General features: G+C 39.5%; 1 protein-coding gene across 9 annotated transcripts in view; it reads left to right on the plus strand.

Annotated features, from left to right (window-relative positions):
* The window catches only part of LOC109423356 (potassium voltage-gated channel subfamily H member 6), a 518,403-nt gene that overhangs the window by 218,728 nt on the left and 283,658 nt on the right, over positions 1-16,017 (plus strand). For 7 of the 9 annotated variants that reach the window (XM_062854256.1, XM_062854260.1, XM_062854257.1 and 4 more), the window contains one exon: positions 6,147-6,368. The exons of the other annotated variants lie outside the window; for them this stretch is intronic. In XM_062854256.1, coding sequence (XP_062710240.1) covers positions 6,147-6,368 — 222 coding nt within the window. The remainder of the gene's footprint in view (positions 1-6,146; positions 6,369-16,017) is intronic. 9 annotated transcript variants of the gene reach the window in all.

A 16,017-nucleotide genomic window follows, 5' to 3' on the forward strand; every position in this document is an offset into this window, starting at 1 on the left:
GTAAATTCCTTAATGCGCTGTTCTGATAGTGAGTGTTTTGGGGCATATTCCTAGAAATGCTTCAGGTATTCCTCCCACGATTCATTGAGAAATTTCCAAAAATATTTCTGTAAGGATGCATCGACGAATTCCTCCAGAAATTTTCCTATAGCTGTCTTCAGCAGAGATCCGTTTAAGTATTTCTGTGGGAATTAAATAAACAACTCTTCTTGGGGTTCCTTCAGAAATTCCTCCTGGAGTTGTTTCAGGAACTCCTTCACGAATTAATCCAGGACTTTCTCCAGAAACTGTTAAGGGTTTTCCTTAGGAATTCCTCGTGGGATTGGATTCCTGCTGGGGTTTCTTCAGGGATTTCTCCAGAGATTCCTTCAGGAAATGCAACAGAGATTCCTCCAGGAGTTCCTCCACGAACTTTTCTTAGGATTCCTTCAGAATATCTCAAACAATTCCTTCTGCCTTCCAAGTAATTCCAAGAATTACTTCCTCCAGGAATTCCTCAAGAAATTCCTCCAGAAATCCGTTCAGGGATTCCTCCAGCAACTCTTCCAGGGATTCCTCTGGATATGCCTGAAAGGATTCCTCTGAAAATTCCTCCAGATATGCCCCCAGAAATTGCTTCAGGGATCCCTCCAACAATTCCTTCAAGGACTTTTCCCGAAATTCTTCAGACATTCTTCCAGTAGCCTTCGAAGATTATTCTAACATTTTTTTTCACAAATTCCTCCAAGTATCCTTCTTAGAACTCCTCCAGGAATATCTCACGGCATTTTTCCTGAAATTTCTTCAGGAGTTCGTTCCAGAATTTCTCTAGAAATTCCTCCAGGAATTTATTCGTTTTTTTTTTCAGGGATTCCTCAAAGAATTCTTCCTGCCATTCCTTCAGGAATTACCTTCAGATATTCCTCAAATAATTCCTACAGAAATACCTACATGAATCTCCTCTAGGAGCTCTTTTGGGTGTTCTTCCAGGAGTTTCGTCGGAAATTTTTCTCACGATTCCCGCCAGGAATTCCAGGAAAACTATTGGGATTATTTTTTGATAAATCTGTTGTAGAATATTTCTGAGGAATTATTTTTCTTTTTTCAGGATTCTCACAAAAAATCAAATTTCTTACACTATTGGTGGAAAAGACTGTAGCCAGAAAACTAATTTCAGAAGAAATGCATGATTGCATCTTCAAAAATATGTTGATGGAATTTCTGACAAGAATTATTGGATTTTTTTCGATTTTTTCATATTCAAGTGAGAGTATTGCAAAACAATTCTTAAAAATACACCAAGTGGAATTCCTTGACGTTTTTTAACCTAATTACCTGGAGATTGTTTTTCAGATGCAATTTCAGTAGAACTTAAAAAAGTTCATAAAAATTATGGGCATGAATTCAAATATAATCTATTCAAAAACAAAAAAAAAATATTTTTTTATATATATGAAATAAATTAATTTCAGTGATAATTTTTAAGGAATGTTGACTGGTTTCATGAGGAAAATTACTGGTTTGAATGCAGGACTAACTCGTGATTTTGACAGCATTGAATATTGCATTTTTGACCAATTTGGATTATAGGACTTGATTAGCTGTGTAGACCTGAAAAAATGCAGTCACAACGGATAATTATATAATCATTAGGTGTCCCTTTAGTATTTTTTTGCCAGGACATCATTACCGACATTGATTCTGGAAACATCTGGTTAATACAGATAAAAAGCAAAAAGGCATTCCAAGAATGCCATCTAGAGATTCCTGCACGATTTTCGTTTGGGGCTTTCTTCTATCTAGGGATTCCTCCCAAAAATACTAATGGGAATTCCTCCAGAAACTCCTTCTGTAGATTTCTTCAGAAGTTCCGTCAAAGGATTTCTTCAGGAATTTCTTCTGGAAATTTATACAGAAACTTCATCTGAAAATCACTCCAGGAATTCCTTTTGAGCAATTGTTAGAGTTTTAAACTGAGGATTACTTCAGAAATGCCAGGCAGGTGATCAGGAATTTCTGCTAGCTGTTCTTCCAGTTTCCAAGATTTTTTTTTTTCAGAATTCCTTAGGGAATTGATTGATTTAATTGATTTTTTCTAAAAATCCTTGAAGATTTCCAAAAGAAACCCTTTGGAGGATTCTAAGAAAAAAATTCCTGGAAAATTCCCGGAAGGAAATCTATGTCGAATCCCAGTAAGAAATCGTGAAAAAAAGTTCAACGACGATTTTGAAGGGAATCCAGTCTAAGCTCTTGGAGATATCCATGAGCGAAGGCATGGATGAGTTTCAGGTAGAACTCCAGTGGGAAGCTCACAAATAATTCCTACTGGAATCCGCGAAGAAATTCCAGAAGATTTACTTTTGGAAGAATCCCAGAACGAACTCCTGATGGAATTCCAGAAAAAAAAACTTTTGGAGGAATCCCAAGAAGATCTTCCGGGAGAACTCTGGATTATATTCAGAAACAAATCCTTTAGAAGAATTCCCGTAAGAACTTTTTAAGAAAATCGTGGAGAAACTCCTTTTGTAGTTTCTGAAGCGAATGTGGGTGAACCTCAAAATTAATTTCTAGCAGAATTTCAAAAGGATGTCTTGAATGGCTCCCTCATGACACAATGGCTCCCTCATGGCACAATAGCTCCCTTAAGAAACTCCATGAGGAATTCAAATGGATACATCTGGAAGAATTTCAGAAGGAGCACGCGTAGAAATACAGGGGTCAGGAACTCTATTAGGTATCTATTCAAAAATGTCTCATTCCGAAAAAAAAAACCCAAGAGATAACCAAGCGGAATCATATGATATTATATACAGAAAAACAAAAATCAATTCTAGAGAAATTTTAGGAGGGACACATCGGGGAAACCCAAAAGTAGTTCTGGAAAAAATCAAAGAGTATGTTAAATATTTTAAGAAGTTTTCTTAGAATAAACTCCTAAAGTAATCTGCGAAGGAGTTCCTAGAAGAATCTCTGAAGAAACTCAAGGAGGAACACATGGAAGAATTCCAATGAAAACCTAGAACCCTTGGAAAATTCGTGGAAAAACTTCCTGGTAGATTTACCGGAGAAACTTCTGTGAAAACCCCTGAAGATTTTACCAAATATTTTTTTTGAAAAATACTCCAAGAAATTTCCTGGACAAATACCAGAAGAAAATCCTTGAGAAATTTAAAAGAAAGCGAAAATTCTACGACACTGCCAAGAGGAATTACAAAAACAAGCTCGGATAAATCTTAGGGTGAGTCTCTGAATTGAACTTGTAAAAAATTTTTAGTAATCAGAATTGAACTTGTAAAAAATTTTTAGAGTTAAAATAGAAGAATCCTCTTAGGTTACCTACACCTAAAACAATGTTAAAGAAACTCTTAGAGAAATTTTAAAAGTAAAAATGTCCATATAGGAATTCCTGGAGGAATCTCAGAATAAACTCAAGAAGAAATTCTTCATATGAACTCTAATAAAAATCCTAAATTAACTCCTGAAGATTCCCCAGATGAACTCCTGGAGGATTTTCCAAAAAAAATGCAAGAGAGATTTGAAGAAACAAATCGGCGAAAGCACCTCAAACTTCTTAGGAAATGCCACTATATTTTCTAGGGAAATTCCAGCAAAATACAAAGACGAATTCCAGAAGCAAATCTTTAAAGAATATCAAAGAGAGCGATATGCAGTTCTACTAGTTGGCATAGAAGAGGATCTGCAGAAACATATTTGTAGGAATCTTGTGAAGAATCAAAGAAAGAACCACTCAAGGAATCCCAATTCAACAAGTGTGGACTTTTTCAGAGATGACACAAAAAAAGCCTTTAAAATATCCCTCAGCTAAGAGTTATCTCAGAAGAAACTCTTACAGAAATCAAAGGAGGAATCCTAGAATATACTTTTGGAGAAGTTCCCAAAAAAGAGTTTCTCAACATTCTCCAAAAGATAAACAAGTGATATCGCATAAGATAACTAAGTGGAATCCTAAAATCTCTTCTGGAGGAATTCCAAGACAATACATAGAAGAATCAGTTGCGTAAAGAAATTCCAAAAATAAACTTCTTGAGAAATTTCTACCAATATACTTTCTTAACAAACTAAGATATAACAAAGCGAAATCCTCTGAGATTTAGTTTCAAAAGCAATCATAAATAAATTTCAGAAAGAATCCCTTAAGTTATCCAAATGCAACTTCTGGAGGCATATCTAAAGACTACCTGGAAAAGTAGTTACAGAAGAAACCTTTACATGGATCCTAGTAGAAATGATCGAGGAAATTTCTGAAAGAATCCCCTGAAGTAATTTCTGTAGAAGCTTTGATAAATTTCCGACAACGGACTCCAAATCTAGTAGAGGTTAACGTGTAGACTATATTGGCACAAAGGTCTACTAACACTGAAGTGGATAAGGCTTTGGATCGCCAATCCGAAGAGGTTCTTAACACATTCTTATTGATAAAAATCCACGCATTTCTTTTATAAATTTCATCTAGGAAATACCAGAAATCTCTTCCTAAATTCCTCCTTCATAAGAACCTTAAGGTAATGATTCCTTGCGTCTACTTCCCAAATAATGCGTTTTGTTTCGCGTTTTAACGAGCTTAAAACTAGAAATCCGTCAAGCGAAGCTGGCTGAAAAAGTAACTCATTATTCTTTGCGAATGAGCAAGCAACTAGGGGCAGTTTCAGTCTGGTAAGCCTGCTAGATAATCAGATTTGTGCTTTTAAAAATTGTAATGAATTTCAAGGCGGTCATTATGACGGCCATCTTTGGATTCTAACAACCATGTCATTCAATCCACATCTTGAACTGCTTAACAGAGGAATTCCAGTTGCATCCAGTTTCGCCTTAAAAGGTACACTTACCAATGAAAGCAGTCATGTGGAGTGAAGGTTACTATTCTAATTCTTTAAACATTCGTTACAAAATACTCGTCTTTTTTGAAGTCAATTCATCGTCAGAGTCCACTATTCAAATATATACCCAATTAAGTGGGTCAACGTTGTATGGAGAAACTTTAAATTCGATCGTATCAACCCGGAACAAAGCTTTTTCAATCTATATTAGCGTCCATAATAACTGTGCAAAATTAAGGAGATATTGGTTGCGTCCCCGTATTACGCATTGCGATTGGGATTTGTATGGAAGTTAGTAAAGGAAAACGTATTTTTTTTGCATTTTACTCAAAAGTTAAATTCTTTTGTCTAATTCCCTGTATCTAATGACGTTAAAGTATAGCCTAGGATATGCCGAAGAACGCAAAGTAATCAGACGCTTGTGAAAAAAGTTATTCACCTGGTAACTTAGGCCAAAAATTAAGATTTTATTATTGATTTTATTCCTTTACATGCCAGGCAATCTGTACGTTATAACTTTTTTCACAAGTGTCGGATCACTTTGCGGTCTTCGGCAAAGTTTTTCGGCATATCCTAGGTTATACTTCAACGTCATTAGTTAGATCGTTTTAGACAAAACATTTTAATTTATAGCGCTGTTTGCAGATCAGAAGGAATTTCTCAGCCTATCTTGATGCATGGGAAATTCCTTGCCTGAATTGCTCAAGAAACCGGTTTTTCTTCCATCGCAGTACGCAGTTGCGAAGAAATAACAATTCAAATGGCAGTCACCGTTGAAAGTTTCTGCCAGGAATCGCTCAAGAAGTTTCTTGAGCAATTCCTTTAGAACTCGAAACTGCGCTTATGAGTAAAATGCAAAAATGCACGTTTTCCCATACTAAATCCCATACAAATTTCAATCGGAATACGGGGAAGCAACCAATCGCTCCCAAATTTTGCACAGTTGCTTTGGAGGCTAAAAGGAATTGAAATTCGAAAATCGAAAATATTTTTTTGGGAAAAAAACAGTTTTGAGTGCTACTGTAGTCTAATAATTTCTTTGAGCTCCCTATATTTTTCGTTTTGTTTTTTTTTTATCTTTCGAAATTATGTATTTATCATCCCCACAATTCTCTAGATGCATGATTGTTTCTGTACAAGTTTGTAGCACTAAGCTTGATTCGCCAGTTCATATTTTTAAACCAAACCAAAATCTCATTATTTTCAGCTGCATTATGTTCAAAAAATAATAATCACGTTAAATCGTTTTTAAAAGTTATTTAACCATTGCCAAAAAAATCAAATCAACAAAACAATCAAACACCAAAAAAAAATCGCTTCCCATTCAAGAGTTCGGCGGAACGCCAACAGCAGTGTGTGCGTGTGCGAAAGCTCGCTTTGCTGCCCGACGAGCTTTCTGCCTGGCTACTACCACTACCTATCTGCATACTTCCCTTGTACAGACAAGTTTGTACGATTGTTTGCGATCAGTAGAAAATGTCAAGACCCCTCCCGGTGGTGATGGTCATGATCATCATCGCGATGGTCGCGAAAACCCCACGCCGCCGCAAGGTGAGTATCAATTCGAACGCGAAGCGCTCCATCCCAGCCCCCACCCCCCAAATGCGGAAAACTCCTCATCCGCATAGCTGTGTTGTTGTAATATGTGTGTGCGTGCTTTGTTCCGGGAATCTCCTGCCCGGTGAATTTTAGGTGTTTCTTCTCCTTATAACGTACTTCCTTGTGTCGCTGCTCACTGTCGTCTATGAATGTGTATGGTAACTACTATATGCGTATGTATAATGATGTGTAAACTTTTAAAGGTTAACTGTGGAATGTGCTTCAATGTTCGCGCGTAGAAAGGCTCACTGCAACGCTCTCTTTGTGACTATTTTTTATGTGCGTTTGAAGATAGGAAATTGACTGTTATCATCAAATCATTTCCGTGTGATGAATAAATGCCATCCTTAGTGGAAGGGACACTTTTACGACATGAGATGATACAAGGTGTTGTTAGGGGGTGCAACTTGGTTCAACTGATTGAATGAAATACAAAATTGGAGGACATTGTAGAACAAATGAACGGACTCAATAGAATGTCTTTCAATATTTTTGTAACGCCAATGTTTTAATACCTTCATACGTTCATTTGGCATTTCCTTCAGACGATAATAAGCTACTGCCGTGCCGGTGTACACCTATTTGAAAATTCAAAAAAAAAGTTTTTTCCAGAATAACCTTATGGAGACGCATGGTACTTCATCCTTCTTCTCTTGGCTGATAACCGCATCCGGACCAATAAATTTGATTACTTTTAGGGGTCATTCAAATATGACGTCCATCATTTAGGAGGGAGGGGGGGTCTGAGAAAGTGTGACACTCCATGTATAAGGTATACAAAATAGCGTGACAGAGGGGGGAGGGGGGGTCTGAAATTCCCGAAAAATGATGGACGTCATATTTGAATCGGCCCTTAGTCTTCTTGTCACTTAAAGAATCTGTGGAGTGGATCTGGTGTGATGGTTAAAGCTCGTGATTTTCACGTCAAGGAAGTGGGATCGACTCCTACTCCCAAAGATTGGCCTCAGCCAATACACATATACACAGGTCCTTGTAGCAAATGTTCTGACTCAGTGCAATAATCTCCCGTTTTAGAATGGTCCTGACCACGTGAAATCTTTTCAAGTTTCACTCTAATTGATTTTGATCTAGCGTTTTAAACACGATGCCTTGATCTCTAACTCTATCAAAAGCTCTCGCTACTGCTTCCGGAAGATTCTCAGCACTCAGAATGAGAGCGTCGCTGTCTGCTCAAAGTTACTCGATGAAGAGGTCCTTATTGAATGTTTCTTTCAAAACTGTTCACAAGTCCTCCGATTGCGCGATGCAGAGGTAATTCGCCGCCCGATGCTGTAGTGGAACAACTGATAATTACTATTAGTGTACTTTTCGCTTACTCTCCAACTCATGTTGTCTACCAGCGAAGGACTGCAAAATGTCGCATCGTTTAGGGCCTGTCCATAAACTACGTAGACTCTTGACGGGGGAGGGGGGTCTGACCAAAGTCTACGCTCCATACAAATATCGAATATTGTGTATGGACAGAAGTCTATGAGGTGGGAGGAGGGTCTGAGATGGCCTAAAAAATGTCTACGAAGTTTATGGACAGTGCCTTATGGAATTCAGGTCGTCCTTATGGAATGTGCTCACAGAGCCTTCTTTGCATACCGTTACGATCAACTGTGACAGGGATTTCAGCTGAATGTATCCTTGCCTGCGTTGGTCAGTCTGCATTTCCCCACTTCACAGCCCAAGAATTGAGCAACATGACCATTTGCGCCTTATTTCCAACACTACTGTGCGGACCTGTCGTGCAGCTCCTTGCCTCCATTCACTTGAAGCATTTCTTCATCTTTTTTCATCTCAAAATGCATACCGACCAATTGACTTGTATCTTACCGATCTTCAAGAACTTGTTAGCAGCATCCGCTGGTGGACGACTTGCTGCTGTCTAGGTGCCTCCAAACACCTTTCTTATCCGAATTAGCATTGGTACGCCTAGGTTACACTACACGGTCAATGTGAGTAGCAGCTCCTTTTCTGTCGCGATCTCATTCAGCTCATTGCGCTTGATCACCGCCGCCTGTGAAAGAACTTTGTCATTTGAATCGCTTCCTAGGGGCCCGGTAAGCCCTTAACGGATGGATCTTTCTTCAACTCGAAGATCATCTCGTCATGTTTTAGTCACGTTCTCTGAAAACTCCTGAAGCTCTGGATCCTTTCTAACCTTCCTGAGATGTACAGCTTACTATTGGCGTAGGTAGCTTTTTTTCTTCTTACTCTTCTAGACAAACACAAGAAACAGAATAATGAAAGAGGAGACACTTGCATCTTCTTTCATACTGCTCTTGTACGTGTGTCATCAAGGAGAATGACTGAGAAAAAAGAAAAAGCTGCCTACGCCAATACAGCGTACGTTGTTTTGTTACTCGCTTCGTCAATGGCATCGCTCTTGCTCTGCTTCGTAGGTGCCGAGGTTTTTCTTTCTTCTAGGTTTTTCTTTTTCTTCGTCTCCTTTAACATTTCCTTCTTACAGAGATATTTTCAAGAAACTTCTACATGCATTCCTTTAGAATATATTAAGAGGTTATTTTTTCTAGCATACTTTAAAGAAGCTTATCCAGTCGTTTCTCGAGGAATTCCTTTCGAATCACGTCTCCAGATTGCTTCAGACATACTTCCAGTACTTCCAGAAAATTCTCTCAGTATTCAATTAAAGAATTTCTTCAAAATTTTTGCTAAAACTTGTTTAGGAATTCCAATTTATCCAGTTATTTCTCCAGGAAGTTTTTTTAATGAATTCATTCTGGAATTTCTTTAGAAATTCTATGGCATTTCTTAAGATGTTGTTTTAGAAATTCATCCAAAAGTACTTCCTGAGATTTTTTTCGCTTGGACACCTTCTGAAATTCCCTTAGGGATTCATTTCTTAATAAATATTTTCAGAAACTTCTTCAAAATATTAGAGATTTCTTCTTTGATTTTTCAAGGTGTTTATTTTTTTGTCTTTATTAACGAGATTTTTAACTCTAGGCTAGTTCATCTCGGGACCCACTTTTTACTTCCCTTTCGAAGGAAGAACCTACTTTTTGTGAGTATGTCGGGAGTGGGATTCGATCCCAGGTTCTCGGCGTGATAGTCAAGTGCTCTAACCACCACACCAGGTCCCCTCCACAAGGTGTTTATTTATTTGGCTCGGTCGTTTTACAAAAAAAAACTTAACGAAACCTTTCAACGAGAAAATACCAAAAGTAGGTTATTAAAAATTCAAATAAAACTATCTAGCACTCTTTCGGGAAGTTTTCCTTGACGGAGCGCTACCTGAAGATCCAGATGAGGCGAATTGGTCGCCTATAGCTTTCTGGTCTGTTCCTTCAACATTGCGTTTAAGTCCTTAGCAAGCTGCGTGCAATTTGGCATGCCAAATGTCCGGTACACGTATTCATTGTCAATTTCCGGCTGAGGGGCTTCTTCAAAAATTATTTCATGAAGTTTCTCAGAAATTTCTCAAAAAATTTCTTCACAGTGCTACAGATATACCTTTGAAAATTGTCCAAATGTTCCTACAAGAATTCCATGACAAATTATTTTAGGGATTCATGTAGAAATTCCTACAAAAATTTGTTTGAGAAATTGACCCAACGATTCCGTCATTAATATCTTCTGGGATTCCTTCAGGGACTCTTGCAGAAATTAGTTGGGTAGTTTCTCCATTAATTTTTCAAAAGTTGTCTCAGAAATTGCACAAGAAAATATAGGAACAGCTCATAAAAGATTCCCTGAATGAATTTTTGAAGAAGTCGATGGGTGAACATCTAAAAGCATGCGTTAAAAAACTGCTGGTGTTCAGAGACGAATACTCTAGAAGCGAAGTCTCTATAAACAAACAAAAAAAACTGCAGGTGATAACTTTGGAGATTTTTAGAAAAAAAAAATATCTTCTCCTTGGAGGATTTTCTGAACAAATCCAATAAAGAACTACTGGGGATACCTCAGGAGGATGCTTTTAAACAAATATCCTTGACAAAAGAGAAATTTCTGGAAGGAAATCCTGCAGAAGCAAGCAATAATCCTGGAGGTTTTCTTCAGAGAACCACTGAAAAAAAATTTGATATATATTTTTTTTTTGGAGAAATCTTTGAAAAATTGTCTGGAAAAACTGGAGAATCATCTGAAGGTATTTATAGAAGACTAGCTGTCCCGGTAAACGTCGTACTGTTTTTTTTTTAATTAAGCGTTTATTTTAGGCTCATGCGCCAACAGGCATAACGAAGCCGAATACGGAAACGTCGTACTGCCTGCCTACTGTGTTTTTTGACATACAGCTCCATAGGAACTCCCAGTGAAATCATCTGTATGGGAGCCCCCCGTTCCAGAGACCAGAGAGGTCTCACAATAAGCTAAGAACCTTCCCTGAACCAAAAATACTCACATAAAATTTTTTACACCGATCAGTTCAGTAGTTTTCGAATATGTAAGAGTAAAACAGGTATATATACTAGCTGTCCCGGCAAACGTTGTACTGCCTGCCTACTGTGTTTTTTGACGTGCGATAGGGACGCCCCCGCGAAGTCATCTGTATGGGTGCTCCCCATTCCAGAAACCGCAGAGGTCTCACACCAAGCTGAAAACCTTCCCCCGTCCAAAACCCCCCTGCATACAAAATTTGACGCCGATCGGTTCAGTAGTTTCCGAATCCATAAGGGTCAGACAGACAGACAGACAGACAGACAGACAGACAGACTGACAGACAGACAGACAGACAGACAGACAGACAGACAGACAGACAGACAGACTGACAGACAGACAGACAGACATACAGACAGACAGACATACAGACAGACAGACAGACAGACAGACAGACATACATACAGACAGACAGACAGACAGACAGACAGACAGACAGACAGACAGACAGACAGACAGACAGACAGACAGACAGACAGACAGACAGACAGACAGACAGACAGACAGACAGACAGACAGACAGACAGACAGACAGACAGACAGACAGACAGACAGACAGACAGACAGACAGACAGACAGACAGACAGACAGACAGACAGACAGACAGACAGACAGACAGACAGACAGACAGACAGACAGACAGACAGACAGACAGACAGACAGACAGACAGACAGACAGACAGACAGACAGACAGACAGACAGACAGACAGACAGACAGACAGACAGACAGACAGACAGACAGACAGACAGACAGACAGACAGACAGACAGACAGACAGACAGACAGACAGACAGACAGACAGACAGACAGACAGACAGACAGACAGACAGACAGACAGACAGACAGACAGACAGACAGACAGACAGACAGACAGACAGACAGACAGACAGACAGACAGACAGACAGACAGACAGACAGACAGACAGACAGACAGACAGACAGACAGACAGACAGACAGACAGACAGACAGACAGACAGACAGACAGACAGACAGACAGACAGACAGACAGACAGACAGACAGACAGACAGACAGACAGACAGACAGACAGACAGACAGACAGACAGACAGACAGACAGACAGACAGACAGACAGACAGACAGACAGACAGACAGACAGACAGACAGACAGACAGACAGACAGACAGACAGACAGACAGACAGACAGACAGACAGACAGACAGACAGACAGACAGACAGACAGACAGACAGACAGACAGACAGACAGACAGACAGACAGACAGACAGACAGACAGACAGACAGACAGACAGACAGACAGACAGACAGACAGACAGACAGACAGACAGACAGACAGACAGACAGACAGACAGACAGACAGACAGACAGACAGACAGACAGACAGACAGACAGACAGACAGACAGACAGACAGACAGACAGACAGACAGACAGACAGACAGACAGACAGACAGACAGACAGACAGACAGACAGACAGACAGACAGACAGACAGACAGACAGACAGACAGACAGACAGACAGACAGACAGACAGACAGACAGACAGACAGACAGACAGACAGACAGACAGACAGACAGACAGACAGACAGACAGACAGACAGACAGACAGACAGACAGACAGACAGACAGACAGACAGACAGACAGACAGACAGACAGACAGACAGACAGACAGACAGACAGACAGACAGACAGACAGACAGACAGACAGACAGACAGACAGACAGACAGACAGACAGACAGACAGACAGACAGACAGACAGACAGACAGACAGACAGACAGACAGACAGACAGACAGACAGACAGACAGACAGACAGACAGACAGACAGACAGACAGACAGACAGACAGACAGACAGACAGACAGACAGACAGACAGACAGACAGACAGACAGACAGACAGACAGACAGACAGACAGACAGACAGACAGACAGACAGACAGACAGACAGACAGACAGACAGACAGACAGACAGACAGACAGACAGACAGACAGACAGACAGACAGACAGACAGACAGACAGACAGACAGACAGACAGACAGACAGACAGACAGACAGACAGACAGACAGACAGACAGACAGACAGACAGACAGACAGACAGACAGACAGACAGACAGACAGACAGACAGACAGACAGACAGACAGACAGACAGACAGACAGACAGACAGACAGACAGACAGACAGACAGACAGACAGACAGACAGACAGACAGACAGACAGACAGACAGACAGACAGACAGACAGACAGACAGACAGACAGACAGACAGACAGACAGACAGACAGACAGACAGACAGACAGACAGACAGACAGACAGACAGACAGACAGACAGACAGACAGACAGACAGACAGACAGACAGACAGACAGACAGACAGACAGACAGACAGACAGACAGACAGACAGACAGACAGACAGACAGACAGACAGACAGACAGACAGACAGACAGACAGACAGACAGACAGACAGACAGACAGACAGACAGACAGACAGACAGACAGACAGACAGACAGACAGACAGACAGACAGACAGACAGACAGACAGACAGACAGACAGACAGACAGACAGACAGACAGACAGACAGACAGACAGACAGACAGACAGACAGACAGACAGACAGACAGACAGACAGACAGACAGACAGACAGACAGACAGACAGACAGACAGACAGACAGACAGACAGACAGACAGACAGACAGACAGACAGACAGACAGACAGACAGACAGACAGACAGACAGACAGACAGACAGACAGACAGACAGACAGACAGACAGACAGACAGACAGACAGACAATTCATTTGTATATATATAGATAGATTTTCTTGACTAATGCCTAGGCTGACCAGAATTGTCCCGTTTAAATACGGGACACATTTCGGAAACCCAACAAAAAGAAAATCAATGTCTAAAAACAGAACTGCATGTTGTTAATAATGCTATTTCAGCTAGAAAGAACGAATAGTTGAGCCAAAAACGTTAACTATGCATTAATGACGAGTGTTTTAAAATTTGGTTGTCCCGTTAAATACGGGACGGATGGTCAGCCTACTAATGCCAAGAATTCTGAAGTATTTTCTACAAGAACTGCTGAGAGAATCATTGGAGAAATTCCTCAAAAAAATCTGAAACAATCCCTGACAAAAAAAATCCTAAGCAATCCCTAAAGGAATATCTTGGGGAACTTCTGGAGAAACCTGAGAATTTTCTAGAATGTTCTAGAAGAGTTTCCAAATTTTTGCTTGGAAGAATCTGATAATATTCATGGATGAATTACTCCGTAAATGCTCAGAATTCATTCAGAAATACATGAAGAAATAAATGCACGAAATTTTGTAACACTGCTTGAAGAAACTTAATAATTAATTCCTGAAAAAATCCCAAGAAGAATTTCTGACGGAAGAACCGTAAACTAGTTTCAAGATAAATCTTCTGATAAATTTCTTGAGAAACTCCAAAAAAAGACCCAAGGAGGAACTCCTGGAAGAATCTCTGGAGAAATCCCTGAAAAAATTCTTGAAGAAATACATGAATAGGATTGCATTCTAAAACCAGCAAGAATCTCCTTTCTATATTTCTATAAAAAATACTGGACAATTTTTGATAAATCCTTGAGGAATTCCTGAAGGCTGGAGGTGTCCCTGGAGGTTATCTTTTAGATTTTTTGAGGAAGTACATAGTAAGGGAAGCTTTAGAAAAATTATTGCTCAACTCCTCAACTCATAACAGAGTTTCCTACAAGAATGCCCCTGCCGCGATAGTTACAAAAAAGTTCACGTGAGGGGTTTTTTTTACTGTATAATTCTAAATTAGACGTATTAGGGCGTACCAGTTGGGATGAGGCGCTCAAATTTGGTAAGTTTGGGAACCCCGGCCTGGTTTTATCATTACAGTACTACTCGGTGGCTAGGTATGCGAAGTGTGAGAGTAAGTCTCGGCTTTAAAATAAAGCAATTCGCTCTCAAGGGCCGTACACAAATTACGTCACGTTTTAAGGAGGAGTTTCCGGAATGGGACACCGTTAAAAAATTGTGGAATAGGGGGATGGAAGGTTTAAAAATGACGATTTTGGCATCCAATACGGAGTCATGAATTCGAATACTACCAGAACGTGCTTTTTTACAAATTCATTTATCAATTTGTTATAATTTCAAATCAATTTGCTAAACTTCCAAATGCTAAATCTATCGAACGTCCCAAGTAACCAATGTTCACATAAGGATGCTGAATAGGCTTCTAAGCAGCTTCTGATGAAACTTTCTCAAAATGAATGTATAACCAAAAACGTACTTTTAAGATTCATTACAGCCTCGCTGTACGCTTGTAATGCGTGAAACATGACCAAACTTACTTCATACCGTGGGTACACAGTAGACCTGTTCACTTTGAAACTTTTTTTCTCCGATTCTCCGTGACACATCAAATTATCAATCCACATGCAAAAACAAGTCTTCAGTCCAAAATTGAGCCAAATTGATAAAGATTTAAAGGTGCATCAAATCAATTTTGTGTTTTTTTAACCGTTTTCACAGAAATTTACTCATAAATCCAGAAAATTGCTCCGAAAGGGTGCCGAAAATACCGTTAGGATATAGTTAGTACAATACTCTACAACTTTGCCGAAGATACTATGGTGTTTAAATTGCTTATTTCGAAGCTATTCGAAAATTTTAGTTGAAAAATCACGAAAAAACACGATATTTTTACGATTTTACATATAAAAGTCATGTAATTTTACATTATTTTACGTGACTAAATTAATTAGCTATTTCTCCTTTGTGTAACGAACATTTCGTCCATACATCGTTTTTGTGTAGGAATTCGTTTTCAATGACTAATTATCAAAAGTATGTCACGTTGATACTAAAAAGCGCGTAGAGTTGCCAGCACGAATTAAAACAAAGTTACCCATGATTAAGACGTCATACCATCGTATTCTAATGTCTTTTGATTGAAGTATCAGAAATGGCGCAGATGATAAGGCTCGAGCCTGCGGATCAGAAGGTCCCAGGTTCAAGCTCAAATACATAACAAACTTTTTTTCTTTCTTTGTAGCAGTTAGGATGATGAATCTGCCATGAGCCATGGCCCATGACTTACACGCAATATCCCAAATAATGATGATCGGGACCTGCCAATTAAGCCCATTCCAGGACTAGCTAGATATTTTTAAAAGACACTACACCGTTAGTTTACTTGTTGACAAGAAATCGTG

This window comes from Aedes albopictus, chromosome 2 (genome assembly GCF_035046485.1).
Source record: "Aedes albopictus strain Foshan chromosome 2, AalbF5, whole genome shotgun sequence".
NCBI classification, from domain to species: domain Eukaryota; kingdom Metazoa; phylum Arthropoda; class Insecta; order Diptera; family Culicidae; genus Aedes; species Aedes albopictus.